The following is a 19,366-nucleotide window of genomic DNA, read 5'->3' as shown; positions in this document are numbered from 1 at the left end:
AAAATCCTACTCCCAACTCTAGCAAGTTGTCCTTTGACAATCCCCACCCCCAACAAACATACACATGCTCACACCTGCTACACAGACATAAAGTAAATAAATAAATATAATTTAAATTAGAGATGTTAACATCCAATCAATAAATGAGTCATTAATAAATGAATGCTTAGAGAACTAATTTGTGCAAGGTCAAACAGGGAATGGGAATCTACCTCATTATCTGTCACATGGGGTTTTGTGGTAAATAGTGAATTATTATAGAGATAAAATGCCTGGACTAATGACTGGCACAGAAGAAGCAGTGGGTTAGAGATTAGGGATTAACTCCTAGTGATAGTTAGTCCTGTACTACACAGAAAAAGAAGAAAGCAAGGAAATCTGAATTTAAAGAAAAAGAAGTTCCTGTCTGCATTGCAGAACAATTTATCCCAGGGCTCCTTGTCACTTGGTGTCTCCAGTTTTATCAGCTGAGCTGAACATAGAAAGACACCTACATCAGAGAAGTGACATCACAGAATCCTTCAAAGTCAAATCCGGAGCCCTCAACATGTAGCACCCTTCCTTCCCTGACTCCCTAAGCAGAGTGCCCAGCTTTGATGGAGAAGCCAAGCATTGATCACACAGCCAACCCCTCTCCCTGCCTGGCCTTCCCCCGCTAGAAACCCTCCCATCTTTGCAGGTCAAGGAAACCAAAATGCCTGAGACAGAAGAGCCCACGGCTTTGACCTTGACTAGCCTTAAGCTTCCCGGATGACTCTTGGGAAAGCCTTTTTTTATACCCCACAGAGGAAGCCCACAACCACAACATACCATTGCTAGAAGCCCCTCCTGCCCCACTATTCCACTAACAGCGGCTCCCACGGTCTCTGGATAGTTGGAAGAAGGGACAGCTATCGGTCTGGCCACCAGAATCTTAAATAATATTGTTGATCACAGGGTCTGCATCAACATCTTGAGAACTGCCAACCCAAGACCTCACACCGGCTTTCCGCCAGGCACAGGCTGCTGGGGTCCTACAGTGGAAGCCTTTCCGCCACTTGCTGTGATTTGCTTGCTTATCTTCACGACTATAATTGGCGTCTCACGAAAAATGGGGCACTGTTGGGCCAGCTGGGAGAAGCAGGAGGGAACTAGAGAGACGCCTGGGCTCCTAGCATTCTGTAATGAAGGGTTCCCATCATGAGTGTGAGAAACCTACCACCACCACTACCAACTCGTGTCTCCTTCAACCCAGACCCTCCAAGGCCTGCTGAGCCTAGGTCGGGAGCCGCCCTGTCCAGCCACTGGCAGCCAAATACACTTGAAGGCACACTGCAGAAAAGCTTCATTAATTTTTCACAAGATTTGTCTAATAGAGGCCGAGCAGAGCTGAGAAAGCCACATCTGAGTGCCTGTGCCAGCAGCTTGCAAAGAGTTAACCCATTAGGCCACATCCTGTGAGCTCATCCCTGCCTGAGCCTGCTCAGTGGCTGGGATTCACAACACACTGGCTCTGATGTGGCCAGGGTGGCTTTCTCCAGCTGGGATGAAGGACTTGAGCAGAAACTCATTGCCAGCTTCCTCCCTGTGTGAGCACCGACCGAGTCCCAGGTCCCCCATCTTCCCTCGGGACATTGTGCATGGTAAGTAAGGAAAACACCCGCACCCCACCTCCCTCACTGTCTCCCTGGGAGAAGGGAGGTTTGAAGTTCTCTGTCGAGTCTGTTGAGACGCTGAAGTGGCAGTGGGGAGGCAGTGTGAATACCAGAGAAGTTAGCTGCAAGCAGGCTGGAGGGACAGACAGAAGTGGGGTGAGCCGGGTACCTCTTGCTGTAGACCTGGGAAAATACAGCATGTGCAGGGAGGGCTGTCCTGCTTGTGGGACTCCTAGCCTTCCACCCTTGGAATCCTTTAAAAGGAAAGAGTGATCAGGGACCCTCTGCCCTCGCGGGAGCAAAAGTACCAAATTGTGAAATACAAGGACAACCATAGACCCCAGAGTACTACTGAGCACAGACTGTTGGTGCCCTGGGCACCCTACAACCAACCTCAGCAGCTGCAGGTCTGTCCTTCCCTTCCTGCAGGTGTGGCCGGCACCCTGGGCAGGTGCCAGGGAAACAAGGTGGCATACCCCAGCTTGGGCAGTCTTCATTTCAGAAAGGAGGGAGCAAGACAGGTACAAAAGACAAAAGGCGTGGCTTGCTCAGGCAGTTGAGGGCCACAGGGACTCCGCCTCTCAGGAAAGCCAGTGTAACCACACATCATGTCCCCTGAGCTCTTTTTCCAGCCTGTAGCCCTACAGGAGCCATGCATTAGTTCTGTGGCCTAAAAGGAAGGTGAGTGGAGCTCTCCAGAGAGCTCTGACCTTAGAAAAGAAGGTCCCCTTCCTGAGAGTGCCGTGAGCTGGGGACAGATGGTGGCGAGGCCATGGCGACAGCAGCAACATGTTCCACACTCTCTTAAGCTCTACTTTATCAGGCCAGGCACAGGGTCACACATGCCTTATCAGGGGAGTGGACATCCGCCAATGAAACCTCCTGGAAGTGGGGAAGTGCAGCAAGAGGAGATAAAGACGCTAGGGTGTGCGTCAATCAAGAAGCAGATGCTGAGCAGGGTGAGAGTGGAGAAATTCTGGGAGGGAGAGATCTGCTTCCTACCCACCTGCACAGGCTCCTGCTCAGGAATACGAGAAGATTGCCATTCCAACATGCAAAGCCTGCGCGCCCGCCTTTTGCTCTCCCCACCAGTCTGCTGGCTGGACCCGCCTCCACTGTCGGAGGTTATCTGTGTGCCCTCTCTTCTCCTCCATGTCACCAGGTCCTGGCAATTCCCAGAATAGCCCAGCTCCTATCAGAGCTCTCTAGGTGGAAGGGTCTGGGGAGGAGGGACAGAGGAGTCAGATAACTCCCCTGCCTGAGTGCAGCAACACAGTGGGGCCTCTTTTAACATGAAGGCAGTTCAATGTGTTGTACATGGGGCACCCAGTTCCGCTTGAATTTCTTAGTAAATGTTGGACACTTTTTTTTAAGTGTGCAGTATCCAAACAAGTGTTAGATTACGCTCTAGCCCTAAAAGGTATCTGTTGTTGATTTGAAATCAAATTCAGCTAAGCTCTTTGTCCTTGCATTTACAAGATGTGAGAAGCCTGTTAGTTTTGACCTGATTTGAAGGAAAGCAGTGGCACCATCGCAGGGCTGGGGAGCGAGTTCTAAAGTAAAGACAGGCAAATATAGAACAGTAGGATGAGAGAGACACAGAGACAGAGACAATCAGGCAGACAGACAGACAGAGAGAGACAGACACACACACACACACACACACACAGAGAGAGAGAGAGAGAGAGAGAGAGAGAGAGAGAGAGAGAGAGAGAGAGAGAAGAGGGAAAAAAGTCAATTCCATCCCCTAGAAAGAACATAAAAAGACCAGAATTTGAGGTCCAGCATCTGGGAGCCTCACTTTCCCATTCTGTGCGTCTGGAATGGTGCTAACTGTATCCGCCTCACAAGTCTAGGACGACTCAGAGACTTTCCAGGTAAAAAGCAGCAGATGCCAGAAACTGTTATCCTCTGTGGTGATGGCAGTGACTTTGTGGCCACTCCGTCACCGCCAGCCTCTTACTGCCCCCGCTGACCCCCAGCTCAGAATTCATCATCCTGTCCCCTGGTACCTCAGCTCCCCACAGCCCCAGCCTGCTCACCCCTCATCCAAACATCCGGCATGGCAATTCTGTTCACTGACTGTGCACCAATTCAAGCGTCCTCCCTTCTCACTAATCTCTCGATCTGAAAAAATGGAAAACGAAAGTGCCACCCAGAGGGCAAGAGCAACCTAACAGGGTCTCTGGAGCCACCGGCATCCAAACTCAGGCTTCAACCTTGTCTTAACCTAATCGCTTAACACTCTCTGATTTTCAGTTTCTGTGAAACCGGGGGTGGGGTAATTGCACCTCCCTGGGTGACTTGCTTGAAGGACTTGGTAAAACAATACAGTACAGTCCTGGAATATAATGAAAGGGGATGAGTGGTAATTAGCGGCTAGTATCATACTCGACCACCAGGGGGCAGTCTTTGAGGTGAGCGCCTTGATTAGTGAGATAGGAAGGGGCGGGGGTTGGGGGGGCGCAATGTAGGGCCGCTCTACCTCCAGGTCCACAGCAACCTCTCAACTGCCACTGTTACCAGCTGTTTTAAGATGGGAGGGGATGGTTTACAACAGGCACGTGGGAAGGAACAGGGCCAGCGGCTTAGCAATACGAAGCCAGCCAGGTTCAACCCTCAATGGCTCCAACCAAAACTGGGAAGCAAATCTACTCTCCAAGTAAACTGCCTGGCAGATACCTGCAAAGCCCTACCCCTTCAAGCCTATCCGCCCAAACTCCTCTATTTGTTTATCCAGTGCTAGACAGCGCAGGAAGCAGAGGAGACCTTGCTCCAGCCCCAAGGGACTCCCGGAAGAAAGAGCTTCCGGAACCGCAAGGATGGTGACATCCAATCATCTTCAGAGCGATGATTCATTTATCCCCCCTTACAATTGCTCCCATTAAGTAGTACATTTCAGGCACTTTGGACTCCACTGCGTGAAAAAAACAAAAAACAAAAACATATTCGGCCTGTATTGTCTTGGCCTCTCAATATCTCTCACCCTGAAGATCTTCAGCACCAAGCCATTGGCTGGGAGGATCAATATTGTGAATGTGTGAGGAAAAAGGCAAAACCTCCCTTTCAGAGACACCTGTTCTCTCCCGTTTCACTGAGGCATCTTTATATCCCCCAGGTACCTCTTCCCCTCATGCCAGAGGCGGGGAGGAACTGAGTAGATGGTGCCCTTCCATCCACCCAAGAGAGCATCCTCCAAGCATCTTCCAGTGGCTTCCTTTGTACCCCTGCTGCACTGCTCTGAGCACTGTCATCTTAGCTGGTTCTTAGCTACTTCTAGAACAGCATAGACATGGAAATACACAGTACTTGTGCTCGTTTGTTACTGATTTCTCTTACTAGTATGTCTTTGAGACTCATGCGAAATGTATCAGAAGTTAGGCTGTTCCGTTGTGTAAATATGCCCAAGGTATTCCCCTCCGCCAAAGGAAAGCATTTACAAACATTCTTTTTTTTTTTAACATTTTTTTTTTACTTTATTAATTTATTCTTGTTACATTACAAACATTCTTATACATGGGTTGGTTGGTTTGTTTGCATACGTGCTTAATATTTAGGGGTAGAACATTTAGGCCAAGGGGCAGCAGTGTGCTTAACTTTATGAGATCCCCAGATTGCACAGCAGTGCAGGAGGGCTGTGGTTGGTCCACATACGCTGTGACGAACGTGATGTTGGGAGATTTTGATGTTTTAGCTGTTCTAATGATGTGTGTGTCTCCTTGGGGTTTGCTTTGCATCGTCCTGCCAAATGCCAGTGTCAATCGCTTGTCCATGGGAGTTTCTGTTCGTTTGTTGTCTTGTAATGGACCTGAGAATGTCTTACCCATTTTTAATTATTCAAAAGAGACAGTTCCCTAGACTATATTGCACACACCTGTTACCTTCAGCCACACTTCTGCCACTCCACACTTGGGAGAAAATGACTTCTTTTGATGATTTCCTTGCCTGGGGGGTGGAGGCTTAGGAACCTGAAGTTTTTAAATCCAATGGCAACTTCTTAACTCCGCATCTAACAGACCCTTTGGAAAAGAAACTGACTCTCCACTCAGAGACTGTTTTAATAACACTAGCCTTCATGTGTGGCTGATGATCTAAGGAAGAGTCGCATAAATCTTTGTAGAATTTTCTGTATGAACAATAACCCAGGCTGTTAGGAGGCAGAGGCAAGCAAATCTTTGTGAGTTTGGTCTATAAAGTAAGTTCCTACCCAGCTAGGGCTGCATAGTGAGACTCTGTTTCAAAAGAGAAAAGGCGTGGGAGAGAGAACAGTGGCCCAGGGGCAACACAATGGCCCAATGGGTACAGAGGCTTGTCATGGAGTCGGACAGCCTGTGCTCTGTCCAGAGACCCACACGGTAGAGGACTAGACCTTACTTCCACGAGCTGTATTCTAACGTCAATACATTAGCTGTGGCACATCATGCCCACATAGACACATGTAAAATAGTAATCATCATCATCTTCACCATCACCATCATCACCATCATCCACCTACTAACCTCATCTGTTTCCAGAGCAAAAGAAAAAATCATCTCTCAGTGATGGCAGAGGCTTTCAGAATATTCCCAAGATGTTCCTACGCCACAGACCCCTCTGTCCCTCTGTTCTCGCTTCCTTCCTTCCCTGGGTGTTTTCTGCACCTCAAGAGTCCCTCACAAATAAACCCGCAACTCTTGCAACCTCCACATAATATTGGCTCCTTCCTTTGACTTGGACTAACAGAGTCCAATATATGCTTTTGCCCAGAGTCTCGGGGGGGGAGAGGGGAGGGGGAGCAGGGCAGGAGGGGGAAGGGGAGCACCTCTTTCTTCACTCATAAACCCCAACAGCTCCCCAACGTACTCCTGGCTCTGCTTTATCACCCTCGTAATAAAATCCTCCTCTCCTTTGAGAATCACGGTACATCTGCCACAGGGCTTCCAGATTTAATGGATCAAGGCCACTGACTTAAATTTGAATTTCCGCAAAACAATATGCATGGTGACAACATAAGTGTCCCATGCAATACTCAAGGCATAGGTTTCTACTTTCAAAAAATTATCTGTCGCTTTTATCAAGTTCAAATCCAACTGAACATCACTTCCTTAACCTGGAAGCAGGGTGTGCATTCCACCTGTCTCTGTTAACTGTGGCTGCCCAGCTAAACGCTTTGCACTCGGGCTCCTCGTTCTCTCTCCATTGCCTCCTGCTGTCTCCACGCACAGATGAGCTTCTCCTCCTTCCGTCTCTACGGCTCCAGCCAAACGCCAAGCCGCACCCTCTCCCGCCTGAGCTGCTTATAAAAGTCTCCAAGTGGCTCTCAGTATTTCTAGGCTTCCTCTGTAACCCACCACCCTGCAGGCAGAGTGATCCTGCCCTCCCGGCTGCCGCTCTCCTCTCACTTAGCCCACGGCTGCTTTCTGTTGCCAGGCTGTACCTGTTCCCTGATGGCTTCTACCAGAGGCCACCTGCTGTGGTGGATGTTTTAGGTTTTGCTGTCTCTGCCCACGCTGTTGAATCCACCGAACTTACAATGCAGAAGCAGAGGCAGACAGCCCACAAACTAATGAGTCCAGCAGTGTGAACTTCCCACTTGTTTAGGATTCTGAAATTCTACTTTCTTGCAATTGTAATATCTTACAAAACATACATTTGTACAAAATGCAAAAACTCTCCAACCATTAGGCAGTGTGTCGGGGGTGGGGAGAGTGGTCCATGGAGGATGGAACCCTGGGACTGGGAGGATGGCTTAGCGGGATTAAGAGCATTTGTTTGGTGGCGCACGCCTTTAATCCCAGCACTCGGGAGGCAGAGGCAGGCGGTCACTGTGAGTTCGAGGCCAGCCTGGTCTACAAAGTGAGTCCAGGACAGTCAAGGCTACACAGAGAAACCCTGTCTCAAAAAACAAACAAACAAAAGCCAAGAGCACTTGCTGTTTTTGCAGAGGGCCTGGATTGAATTCCCAGCACTCACATGGCAGCTTACAACCATCCATAACTCTAGTCCCAAGGGCTATGGCACTCTCTTCTGAGTTCTTCAGCCACAGGCACATAACACAGTATACATACATACATGCAGGCAGAACATTCTCATACATAAAATTAAAAATAATAACTCTGAAAAGAAAAAAATAATTCATCTTTGAAAGCTGCTTGGCTGGGCTTGCCTGGGCTTGGTTGAGCACACCTGTAATTTCAGCTTTTTTTTTTTTTTTTTTTTTTTGAGAGGCTGAGGCTGGAACATGGCAATCTTCAGTCTATCCTGGGCAAGTTACCAAGACTCTGTCTCAAAAGAGGGAGATAGAGACAGAGAGGGGAGAGGCTGCGTACAGTGAGCACACTGGAGGTATAGCTCAATGGTAGAGCACTTGCCTAGCATATGTGAGGCCTTAGGTTCAATCCCCAACACCACAAAATGTATGTATTTATTTATTAGTTAAAGTACAAAATGTTCTTGATCTGCAGGCTGTGTATAAACAGGTCATAACCACAGCTGACTGATCCCTTTCATCACATGAGCTCCTCTCTGCACTTACCAAGCCTCCAAATTAAGCCCTTCTCGCCATCTCCATGGCTACAGACAAGCACCAGGCTGCCCTACCTCTCACCTGAGCAACAACAGCCTTTAAGTGGCTCTGTCTCTCTCTGGGTTCAGGCCTTCACTTCTAATCTCAGGCTTACCAATCCTCTTATTTTACACTCAATAAGCACTCTCGCCTGTGACAGAACTGAATCTGCTTTGTCCCTCAGTGTCACAGTCTCTCTTAACCTACCTTTGCCTTAACCCCTAATGGGTCCGTCAGCTTTCCTCCCACAGCTGTTCTCCCTGGAGCTTGTCTGAGGGTCCCTGAGACTAGCATCACTGGGTCAGTGCTCTGCATTGTTCCTTACGGGTATGCTTGCCGTCTGTGTGGGAGACGCCTGTTTCCTTTCTGCCTTGCCCCGACTTGTAACCGGCAACATCTGCCACTGTGTTCATCTGGATTTGGTCTGTCTGGTACCCAGCTCTGTCCCTGGCACATAAAAGGTCTGAACAAACGTCCTCAGTTGTCAATATGGCTAGACTGGCAGGCTGTTTCAGGCCATGAATCCCAGCACTCAGGACGTGAAAAGGGGATCAAGAGTTCCAAGCTATTCGTGGAGCAATGTGGAAAGTTCCAGGCCAACCCAGGGCGATATAAGAGTCTGTCTCAAACAAAAACAAAACAACACACACACACACACAAAGAAAAACCAAAACGGAAACAAAAAACCTAGAATAGGTGATTTTAAATGTTCTCATCACAAAGAAATTCTAAAATATTTAAGCAAGTCTATGTGCTAATTACTGATTTAATTTGGCATCTGTTGGGGAGCTGGTTCTGGGACCACCCCCATGGATACCAAAACCTAAGGACATGTAAGACACTTATATAAAATGGTGAAAATCTGCTTAGCACCAGATGCATATCCTCCTGTACACGCTAAATGGTCTCTGAGTTCTCCCTAATTGGGTTAGGCTATGTCCTAAGGGGAAATGCCTCCTTCAGGTCTGTCTACCCAGCCGCCCCCCCCCCCCCACTCTCCTGTAAGCTCTGGATACCTGCCTATAACACCCAACAGGACCCTAATGGGAAACTCTGTGATGTTCCCCTTCATCCTAGTGCGGCAACCACCATCTTCAGTGTAAATTGTTCTGTGGCACTGTTTAGGAAGTAACAGTAAGGAAAAGTCCATGTGTTTAGAACAAATGAAATTGTTCTAAAAAAAAAAAAGGGTTTTTTTTTATCCATAGTTGGTTGAACCTGTGGATGTGAGATCCAACTATATATTCCAATCAAAACATCATATTGGAAAGCTGGGTGTGGCGGGGCATGCCTTTAATCACTACAGCTGGAAGGCAACCGCAAGCAGAACGCTATAATACGCTGGGTAGTCTGGTCTATATAGTTCCAGGCCAACCAGAGTCATACGGTGAGACCCAATCTAAAAACAAAATAAAAACAAACAAACAAAAAAACCCCACATTGTAACTCACAAGTATGTTCAGCCGCACGCCAATTAAAAAAAAGTTAAGCATTCTTATTTAAATACGTGAATTAAAACTGTAGTCAGCTAGAAGAATCTGCCCCAATAGAAGGCAGAGACCACCCTGGCTTGCTCTATGCTTTCCCTTCAGGAGCCTCCCACTTGATTCCCGCCACAGCCCAGGAGCTGTGTTAATGGATGGGAGGCCACGGGTCTCTAAGGAGTTGGAGACAGAGAAAGGAAGGGAACGGTAAATCACCCTGAGGAGAAGATTCATCCAGCCTAGGATCATGTTTCTTTAGTTAGCCCAAATTGGTTCTCACCAGAATCCCAAGAAAGGACTGCACTGGGCTGTGGCTGGTGATTTTCTTGGTGTAACATTTCAGGGATGGAGAACATACAACAGGAGCTATCCATGCGGCCAGCGCACTGTTTCACTGTGAACTGACTTTGGGAGCAGCTGCCCCTACCACCCACACTGCCAGCAGCACCCACTTCCAGCATCTAACCCCACCCAAGTGGCCACTCCCCAGCCTCTCCTAGCACAAATAGGTTTATTTGGTTTCGATTCTTATGTAAATGGAGCCTTAGAGCCGTGATTCCTCTGTGTCTGGCTTCTTGCTTGCGCCCTCCCCTTCCTGCAGACAACTGCAGCCTGCCACTGCCCGGCTGCTACACCCAGTAAAAACCTTAAAGCTTCAGGCTTCCTAAACTCGACCTCTGGGAGTCACAGGTCCTTCTCAAATTACTTCCCTGAAGGCAACAGACATTCAAATCGACGGTTTGTTCTGAGAGGCCCGGCCCTGCCACCTTTCATTACCCTCTCTAAGCTCTTCCAGGCCCACTCCTTCCTTGTCTAGGATTTTAAAGGAAGCTGAATGCATTTTAAAAGCCTCCATAAAACAATTACCTGCTTTCTCCCTGTCCCATCCCTGTCACCTTCCAGTCCCCTTCCTCTGATAAACACACATTGGATTCATATCCCATGGACCCATGACAATCTGACTCCCAGTTCTTTTCCTTCTTCACGGGACACACACCAAAGTTTTTGGTGAAGCATTTGTTTCACAGTTGTCCCGATATTTTTTTTCAATTAATTTCTTCATAAATAAATCTTGATCATGTTTCCCCTCACCTCCTCCCAGTTCCTCTCTACCCAAAGTTTATTTTATCTATCTGTCTGTCTATCTCTTATCTCTCTGTCTATCTGTCTGTCTGTCAATCTACATACCTTTATCCTCTATCTCTATTTTTTTTCCGACCTTAAAAATTATCTTTGTTCCAAATTAGATCACATCCTGGAGGGTTTTTTTTTGAGCCTTCCAAGGAGCACAGTATAACACTGCAGTGAGTGACAGGACCCCTGAAACACACAGGCTAAACCCCAGTATCTTAGTAGAGGTTTGAAAGGGTTGTTCTGTCTGGACCAGCTCCCCAGGTGTCGCTCCATCCCCACTCTGAGTTTTGGCATCCAGATCAATTCCTAGCCAAGTGCTGTTCTATGAGCTAGGTGCCCTGGAGGCGCGGGAGGAGCCCCACCCCCACAGTTTGCAAAGGAAGAGGAGGAAAGGCTGGCAGGCGATGGTGTGGTGCCTTCCATCAATGACTTTACTCCCAGGTGGCATCTGGTCATGCCTGGGCTCCTTTCTAAACTGTCATGAGTGGAGGTCTGAGGAGCTGCCACTGGCATCTGGAAGGTAGTGGCCCCAGGTGCTGCTAAACATCCTACAATTGTAAGGCAATGAGATGCCAAATCCGAAATGCCCACAGAGCTTCTGTTCAGAAATTCTCTGGCCCAAATGAGCAAGGCAAAGGGCAGAGTCTAAGGAGGACTTTAACAAAATGTTGACAAACACAGCCCCTCAATGGGTGGTTTTATGAAAACCTGAATACTCAGGGTTTCTATCAACTAACTCTTCACAGGCCATTCCAGAATAAGTCCAGAAGTTACCCAACTCAACTCCTTCATGTCACAGGTGAGCAGACAGGGACGCGGCATTCATGACGGTGAGGGAGGCGCTGACCCATGGGCATCACAACACGCCAAATGGTGGTAGAGCAGGGTTTTCTTTATGGTATTGGACAATCATAACAACACTATGAGGCCAATACTTTATGGTCCCTGTTATCATTAAAAATTAACTAGAGTGAGATGCAACAAATCTTATATGGAGGGATTTATTGTAGAAACGTGGGGAGAGAAAGAAAAGGGGGAAGGGTTAGGGTCTGAGTGGGCCATGAGGGTAGAGAGACACAGAGACAGAGACTGGGGGAGACAGAGAAAGGGAAATGGGATGCCCCTTCAGAAAGGATGCAAGAGAGAAAGGAGAGAGAAGAGAGAAAGAGAGGTGGGAGGGAGGGGGAGGGGCAGAGGGAGGGAGGGAGGGAGGGAGAGGGAGAGGGAGAGAGGGAGAGAGGGAGAGAGAGGGAGAGAGAGAGAGAGAGAGAGGGAGAGAGAGAGGGAGAGAGAGAGGGAGAGAGAGAGGGAGAGAGAGAGAGAGAGGTGGCCAGTTGGTCCTTTTATATATGGTGTCTTTGGTACACACCTGGGGGAGGGGGCAGGGAAGCAGCAGATGATGATAATGTCAGAGGTTGATAAAGCAACCTGGAGGCAGATCAGCTTGGAAATTAACAGTCCCTATGTTGTATATAGGGCTACTAAATTTCTAGAGGCTTAAGTACCTGCCCAGGATCCTCCAGCTTATAAATGCCTGCCCTCAACCCCACTCTGGGCTCCAGGACCAAAGACCTGACTCTTTTTATGCTTAGGAACTCTCTAGAACTGTGAATGACTGGGCCTAATTTTTCCTGGCACCAAGTCTAATCCATGGCCTGGCCAGGCCTGGCCCTTCTGTCTGTAGTTGTGCCTTGCCTCCAGCCTGGCCACAGAGAAAGAAGACATGAGGTAGGGGAGAAGGAGAGGACGGTGGAGAAGAGAAGGCCTTGTCCTTGCTCCAGGGGGCTCCTTCAGTGGCCATCAGCAAACACTTCCTGCCCCTGAGTCCGAAGGATTCATCCTTCCTCCATGTCCCCTCAATTAGGGCTCTCGTTCTTTGAGATTTCGTGAACCCCACTTCAATCTAGAAGAAAGAAGACAGAAAGATGGGCGGGTAGATAGATGACTGATAGACAGCAGATGGTACACACGTGCATAGATGACAGATTAATGACAGATGGATGGATACATGATAGCTCAGCTACAGATGATAGCTGTATAAAAAGAAAATAGACTAACAGTCAGAGAAAATAGATAAAAAGGAGAGAGAGACACAGAATTTTTCTTCTCAAGTACAACTAGTAATAAAATCAATAAACACTCCCATCATCACGGGCATTTCATAAAATCAAGATTATTCCAATGTCAAAAAGATAGAGAAGGGCCTAATCTCAGAGTAGTTTAAACGGAGTAACTGAGGAATGGACTGAAAAGCTGACAACAGTGCTCTGCCTCCCACAAATGCAGCTCTCAGTGTTAAACCTAAGCCCTCCCCTTACCCAATGCAAAGTTACTCCAGGGGTAGAGAAAGCTCCGACGTGAAGAATTCAAAATTCTGGATCCCCCAGGACTCAACAGTTTGGCTGTCCTGTGCAGCGCAAAGAGCTTTACAAGGAAAAAAAACTCCGGTGACCTGAAAAGCTAGCCTGGGAGGGTGGGGAGCCACAGAAATGTTACCCAAGTGCCTACATGTGGCAGCCTCAGCCCTCTCAAAATAAAGCTAACCTAGTAATTGCATTGAAGAGCCAAAGGGAACATGCCATGTGAGGTGCTTCCAGGAAGCCTAGTGGTAGCGACATCCCCTTCTTGGAAGTCAATAATGATTCCTGTTGTCTCCTTTAAGATGGCACTTTCTGTTTAGGAGCTCAGTGGAGAAAGACCCACAGGAGAGAAGATCACCTTTTAAATGATGGCTTAGTTTATGCAAACACACCGCCATTCCCAAAGGAAGCAACAAGAGCCCAGGCTCCTATGGTTACAAAGACACCACGGCAGGTTTTGAAAGCAGAGACCCGAACCTCTCTCTCTCGCCCAGTGGATCACATCTGAATGCAAATATCTAAGTTCTGAAGGCTTTGGTAACTTTATGATTTCTGTTTTCTCCTGTCCGTGGGGACGTGTCTGTAATTACTCAATATAGAAAGTGCAAGCTGTGGCAACTGCCCTTTGAGGCATAGGAAAATAACCCAGCAGTCAGGTCAAGACTGAGGAGTGATGGATAGATGGAGTCAGGGAGGTGGAGGAGCTCAGGTTGAAAGCAACATTGAAGGAAGACACAAGACAGAAGGCACCACCAAGGCACAGGGACTTGGGAGCCCTGGCTCCAGCCAGCTCCTTTAGCCCACCTTGCCTTTAACTCTGGAGGTGACAACAGATATTTCCCAAATGCACCCTGCCTTCATCATTAGGTCTGCTCTACACCCCTTCGCCATCACGGGGAACTGGGCTGAGTAAAAGGAAGTTGTTACGGTTGGGGTGCACAGCCCACCTTCCCCAGTAGACTGACCGCTGCAGGAGACGTCTCTCAAACCCCAGTCCCACCTTGGCATGCTTGTGAATACTGAAGCCAGCAGGACCTGAGTTTGTTGAACCAGAAGCCCTGGGAGGAACTGCGCAGGTAGGGTAGACCTGGGGTTGTTGTAGTGAACAGGAGAGAGCAGAGGACGGAGGATGGAGGGAAGAGAGGAGTGTTCAGAGCTTACTCATCCTGTCACGTTTACAGAATCTCGTGGGCATGAAGTACAGTATCAGATACACTGTACTGACTTGGGGGCGAACCTCTGGGCCCCTCAGCCTTCCCTTCCTCCTAAACAAAATCTGCTCACAGTGGGGGAGAATATTTCTTTTATCAGCCATTCATCTCTCATTACCTTACTGCAGACACACAGGCGTTTGCACTAGAACACATTTCCAGCTTGAATCCCATGTGGAAGGAATTTGAGAACACGCTGATCCGGAGGCAGACATTTCTAGCAGGCGGGTTAGGGCTTCTCAGCCGCTCTGAATCGCTTCTTGAACATGAGAGTCTGCATCCCCTGAGTCCAGAGCAGGAGGTGAGGGAGCCCCTAGGGACTGAGAAGTCTAGAGAGACAGTAGAAGAGGCAGGCAGCTGAGCTAGATTCCAGGCCCCTAGATTATACACGAGTGGACTTGCTGTTACTATGATGAAATAGCCGCAGCCTGCTACTTTACAGAGACGAAGTGTTTAGAAGGTACAAGGGTCCGAATCTGTCAGTGACTCCTTGTGGGTGGAAGTTCAAGGTCGGCACAGGAAATCACCCAGGTCAGAGACAGAAAGTGCTCAGGTGTGTCTGGCCTCTCCTCCTTTTCTGGGAAATGCACAAAGACCCAATTACAATTGGGTAATTACCCACATAGCTCCAGATGATCTCTTCTAATTTAGCTCCCTCCCCAAGGCCCACAGTCTGGTTAAGTTGCCACCCTCCCAACCCCGACCTGGAACCCTGGGTGGGGGGTGGGGAACACATTTTCAGCTGAATCCAAACTGAAGCAAATGTTTCAGCTCTGCTACAACAGTTAAAACATGGCGGCAGGGTCGGGTGGGGGAGGGGGGCGAGAGACTCTATACATGATAGATGATCACGTGACACGCTGTGGACTCCTGAGTGGACAAGGCTTAGGTGCTTGAATCCCAGGTGCTCGAAGCAGCACTGTCCTGCAGGTGAAAACCAGAGCTCTTAGGAACTAACTGCTTCATCTCGCCAAGCCTCGGCTTTCTAATCTGTAAAATGGGACTAACGGCAAATGCATGGGGATTGTGCTGTTGCTTTGATCTGAGAAGAGAAGAGTTAAGCAGAGACACAAGCGTTGCCATCCTAACAGGCAAATGACACCACTTACAGAGCAGCCTGCGTATGCTGGGCATCAATCCAGCGCAGTCCACACCTGCTCTCCTTTAACCCTTTTGAAACCCCTCTGAGGGAGCTAATGTTACCACTCTCATTTTGTAGCTAAGAAAACAGAAGCCCAGAGACGCTAATAACTGACTTGCAATCACACAGCTAGAGAACGGTTGGGCTTGAAAAATGACACGCCAACCGATAAACTGTGGTTTGTGTTTGTTTGTTTTTAAATGCACCACTGTTCGCTGCTCTACATATTAAATATTAGAGTGACATGTCATCATTAACCCAGTGTAGTGGCACTTGCCTGCAACCCCGACAATCAGGAGGTAGAGGCAGGAGGATTGCAACTGCACAATGTTAGCCTGGATCGCGTGATGAGTCTCTGTTTTAGAAAACCAAACAAGAAGAAAAAAAAATTTTATATATATATATATATATATATATATATATATATATACTATCTTGTAAGACTTCTTCGTACTTGGTGTGAGTTATATGTACGTGTTCATGGGTATGAATGGGAGGATCCTGTATATGTGAATATATGCTGGAGGCCAGAGGGTCACAATAGGTGTCATCCTTAATTGCCCTCCACCTTAATTTTTGAGAGTCTTTCTTGTTGACCCTGGAGCTTGCTACTTTGTTGGCGGGGCTGGCCGGCCATCGAGTCCCCAGGACTCCCTTGTCTCCACTGCAACCTCCATCCCAATGCACTACCATGCCTGCTCTTTCAGATAGGTGCTGGGGATCCAAATGCAAGTCCTCTCACACTTGCATAGCAAACACTTTACTCACTGAGCCATCTCTTATGCAGATTTCGCCTGTTTTACCATTAACATCAACACACTTTACTGAGAGCCAGGCTGGGGAGGGATGCTGAATACAGGAAGGATGAGAAAGGATTCAATTGGCTTCACCATCCTTTCTAACTGTTGCCAATACTAGGTGCCTGGTCTTGAACAGCCATGACGATGGAGGTGCTCCCCAAGACCCTGGAGGTAGACGAGGGGTCTCCAGAGTCCAAGGACCTGCTGCCCAGCCAGACAGCCAGCTCCCTGTGCATCAGCTCCAGAAGTGAGTCTGTCTGGACCACCACCCCCAGAAGCAACTGGGAAATCTACCACAAGCCCATTATCATCATGTCAGTGGGAGCTGCCATTCTGCTCTTCGGTGTGGCCATCACCTGCGTGGCCTACATCTTGGATGAAAACAGTAAGGTCGTGCCAGTCCTCAAGATGATAGGGCCCGCCTTCTTGTCCTTGGGACTCATGATGCTTGTGTGTGGGCTGGTGTGGGTACCCATCATCAAAAAGAAGCAGAAGCAAAGGCAGAAGTCCAACTTTTTCCAAAGCCTCAAGTTCTTCCTCCTGAACCGCTGAGGGCATGGCAGGTTGACCAGAAGATCTGGTGGTGACCAGCATCCACACTCCTACCTTCTCTGTGCGAACCACAAAGCTGATACAGGAAAACCCTCCTCTTGTCCCCGTGGGCAGGACCAAGCTCAGGACTTGACCTTCACACAACCTAACAGTGTTGCTGGCTGAGTCTCACCTGGTTTCTCCATCGCTCTTGATGCTTCCTTGGATACTTTCATTACTCTCATCCCTGGCACCTGCATCCATCCTACTCTCTCTCTCTCTCTCTCTCTCTCTCTCTCTCTCTCTCTCTCTCTCTCTCTCTCTCTGCCAAGGGCAGTGCATGCTGGGAAATTCTTTGGAGGTTGACTGTGTTCCTGAGGAGAATGTCATTTTATAGTTGTGTGGCTGATCTTGGATTCACATCTGCATCCTCCTGAAACCAAAGCTGGCCATGGAGGGAAGGATGAATTCAGACCCTCTGGGTTTGACAGCCTTGGTGCCCTCCTTAGGTGGGACATTGACTAGCAGGACAATTCTCTCATGTATCATACATTCCAAAATCTGGACAGTGATGGAGGCTTGCGGGGGTTGGGGGGGGGACGGCAGGGGGGCGAGAAGCACTGTCCAGGGCAGATCATTCCTCTGGGCATAGCTCTGGAACTTAGCCAGCCAAGGAAGTTAGCTCCCAAATATATAGTACTGACACCAGAGTCAATAGGCAGGCTAAGAGCTATCCCAGTTTCCCCTTGGCCCTCCAGTGCTCTTCCCACAAACTGCCTTTATCTTGGCCACCACCCAAGAACAAAATGCTCGCCATTGTAACAACCCCACGCCATCTCTGCATCTGCACACCTCCAGAACAGAAGGATGGACGGTCACAGACGGGACCTATAAGGTCATCTCCCCTTCCTCTCAAGCAAGACCTAACTTGAGATGAAACACCATGTCCGAGTGTTCCGTGGGTTTCTAGAGATAGGTTCCCAGAAGAAAACCCCACCCTCTATCATCCCGACCACCCCCCACCACCACCAAACAAGCCAGTATTTATTGAGTTTCCTTCTCTGGGCCTACTTTGGGAAGAGCCAGCCCCAGGCTCTGATCTCATCTTCTTTCCAAAAGTGAGAGAGCGAGAAACATAGCCAAGCCACTTGGCAGTGGCCCATCCTGAGGTCTTAGGGTGGCCAAGGGAGTGCACGGGTCTAACCTAAACTTACAGAAAACACAGAGGGATTTCTGGAGATTGTGATCATTGCTCCTGAAGACATGGAGCAAGGTGTGCAAGGAGAAGAAGCTGGGGGTGGGGGTGGGGTGGAGACGCCCCAGAGAGTTAGGATTCTGCATGGCACCTGGATGCTATTTTGTTCTCTCTTGTCTACTTCCCTCCTGCTTCCCCAAGTGCCTTACACCCAGCTTCTCCTTGGTACACTGCAGGCTCCTGGGGTCTATAGAGACTGGAAGAGACATCTTCAGAGGGCCCAACAAGTAGATATAAGCCAAGAGGCAAGTGTCCTCAAAACTTCTTATAGACACCAAGAGGCCTTTAGGTGACAGACCAGGTGCCCGTAACTGCTTTCCCAAGAGGTGCCAGGCCACGCCAGAGGAAAGCACCTGATAACAGGGTGAGTGATAAGAGCTGCATTAGTTCCAGCTGGCTCTTCCTCCCTCAACCTTCAGGCATTTGGGAACACCATGGCAACCTCCTCCAACAGGTCTTCAGATGTCTTAGTACTCAGGTGCTTAGACAGGCTGTCAGAATCCATCTCTGTTCCTGTTGCATTGTGGGAAATTCCATGGCAGCAGTATTTGTTTCATGGGATGACCCCCATCCCCCCCCCACAGTCCCACACACCCACACCCTGACACTCTAGCTAAAGAGTCAGCGTTTGGGCAGCCCCTAGCCTTTCTAAGCTCACTTAAGATAGTCATTTCCTTCATTAAGACTCAGACCAGTGAACCATGGTCCTCCAGTCCACCCGGGCCCTGCACGCAGGCAGGCCAGGAGCAGCACTGGGGTTGTTGAAATTCTGCCCCTAATTGGAGTGTGCTAGCTCCTCCATGATGGGGTTTACAGATCCCTCTCCTTTCGCCTGACATGGGAGGTCAGCCCTGCGATGAAGCCTCTCATTTTTCAGTGCCTTCATAGATGAGAGCACACAGATGAGCTCACGGCCCCCTCATGTGAAGTCCATGCCTCACACAACCTCGTTATCCCCAGAGCTCGTTGTCTGGGCACAGCTGTGGGGGGAGGTCTTTGCAGACAGCACTGTCATGTGTGTCTCAATAAAGGGGAGTTTGGGGGATACTCGTAACACCAGGAAATCTACAAGTTCCAGACATCTTTTTCAGCCACATCAGTACCCGCTCCCCATGTCCTGTCCCTCAAACTAAGTCCTTAGCAAACAGAAACGAAGAGGAGGCTTTAGGGAAAGATCCCAAATATTGGTTACCTCCACCCACACCCGCACCAGGCTCCCCCTCACAAGTGAGGGTCAGGAAATGGGCAGAGTCATCCCCAAAGCAGCACATC

General features: G+C 48.8%; 1 protein-coding gene across 3 annotated transcripts; it reads left to right on the top strand.

Annotated features, from left to right (window-relative positions):
- Positions 1–1,498: 1,498 nt before the first annotated feature.
- On the top strand, positions 1,499–17,153 carry PIRT (phosphoinositide interacting regulator of transient receptor potential channels). Of its 3 annotated transcripts, XM_084763265.1 has the most exons (3): positions 1,499–1,622; positions 11,543–11,595; positions 16,427–17,153. In XM_084763265.1, exon 3 carries the CDS (start codon positions 16,447–16,449, stop codon positions 16,858–16,860), a length of 414 nt encoding a protein of 137 aa, XP_084619391.1. In that variant the 5' UTR covers positions 1,499–1,622; positions 11,543–11,595; positions 16,427–16,446; the 3' UTR covers positions 16,861–17,153. The 3 variants fall into 3 exon arrangements, with proteins under 3 accessions (XP_084619391.1, XP_084619390.1, XP_084619392.1); XM_084763264.1 differs by lacking the exon at positions 11,543–11,595; XM_084763266.1 differs by lacking the exons at positions 1,499–1,622; positions 11,543–11,595 and adding an exon at positions 12,602–12,646.
- Positions 17,154–19,366: the final 2,213 nt, after the last annotated feature.

The sequence above is a fragment of the Acomys minous genome (assembly GCF_964271855.1).
Source record: "Acomys minous genome assembly, chromosome: 16".
Lineage (NCBI taxonomy): Eukaryota > Metazoa > Chordata > Mammalia > Rodentia > Muridae > Acomys > Acomys minous.
This window is presented reverse-complemented; position numbering and strand designations above follow the sequence as displayed.

Coding starts and splice junctions, on each gene's coding strand:
- PIRT (XM_084763264.1), top strand. CDS start 16,447: ATGACGATGGAGGTGCTCCCCAAGACCCTGGAGGTAGACGAGGGGTCT.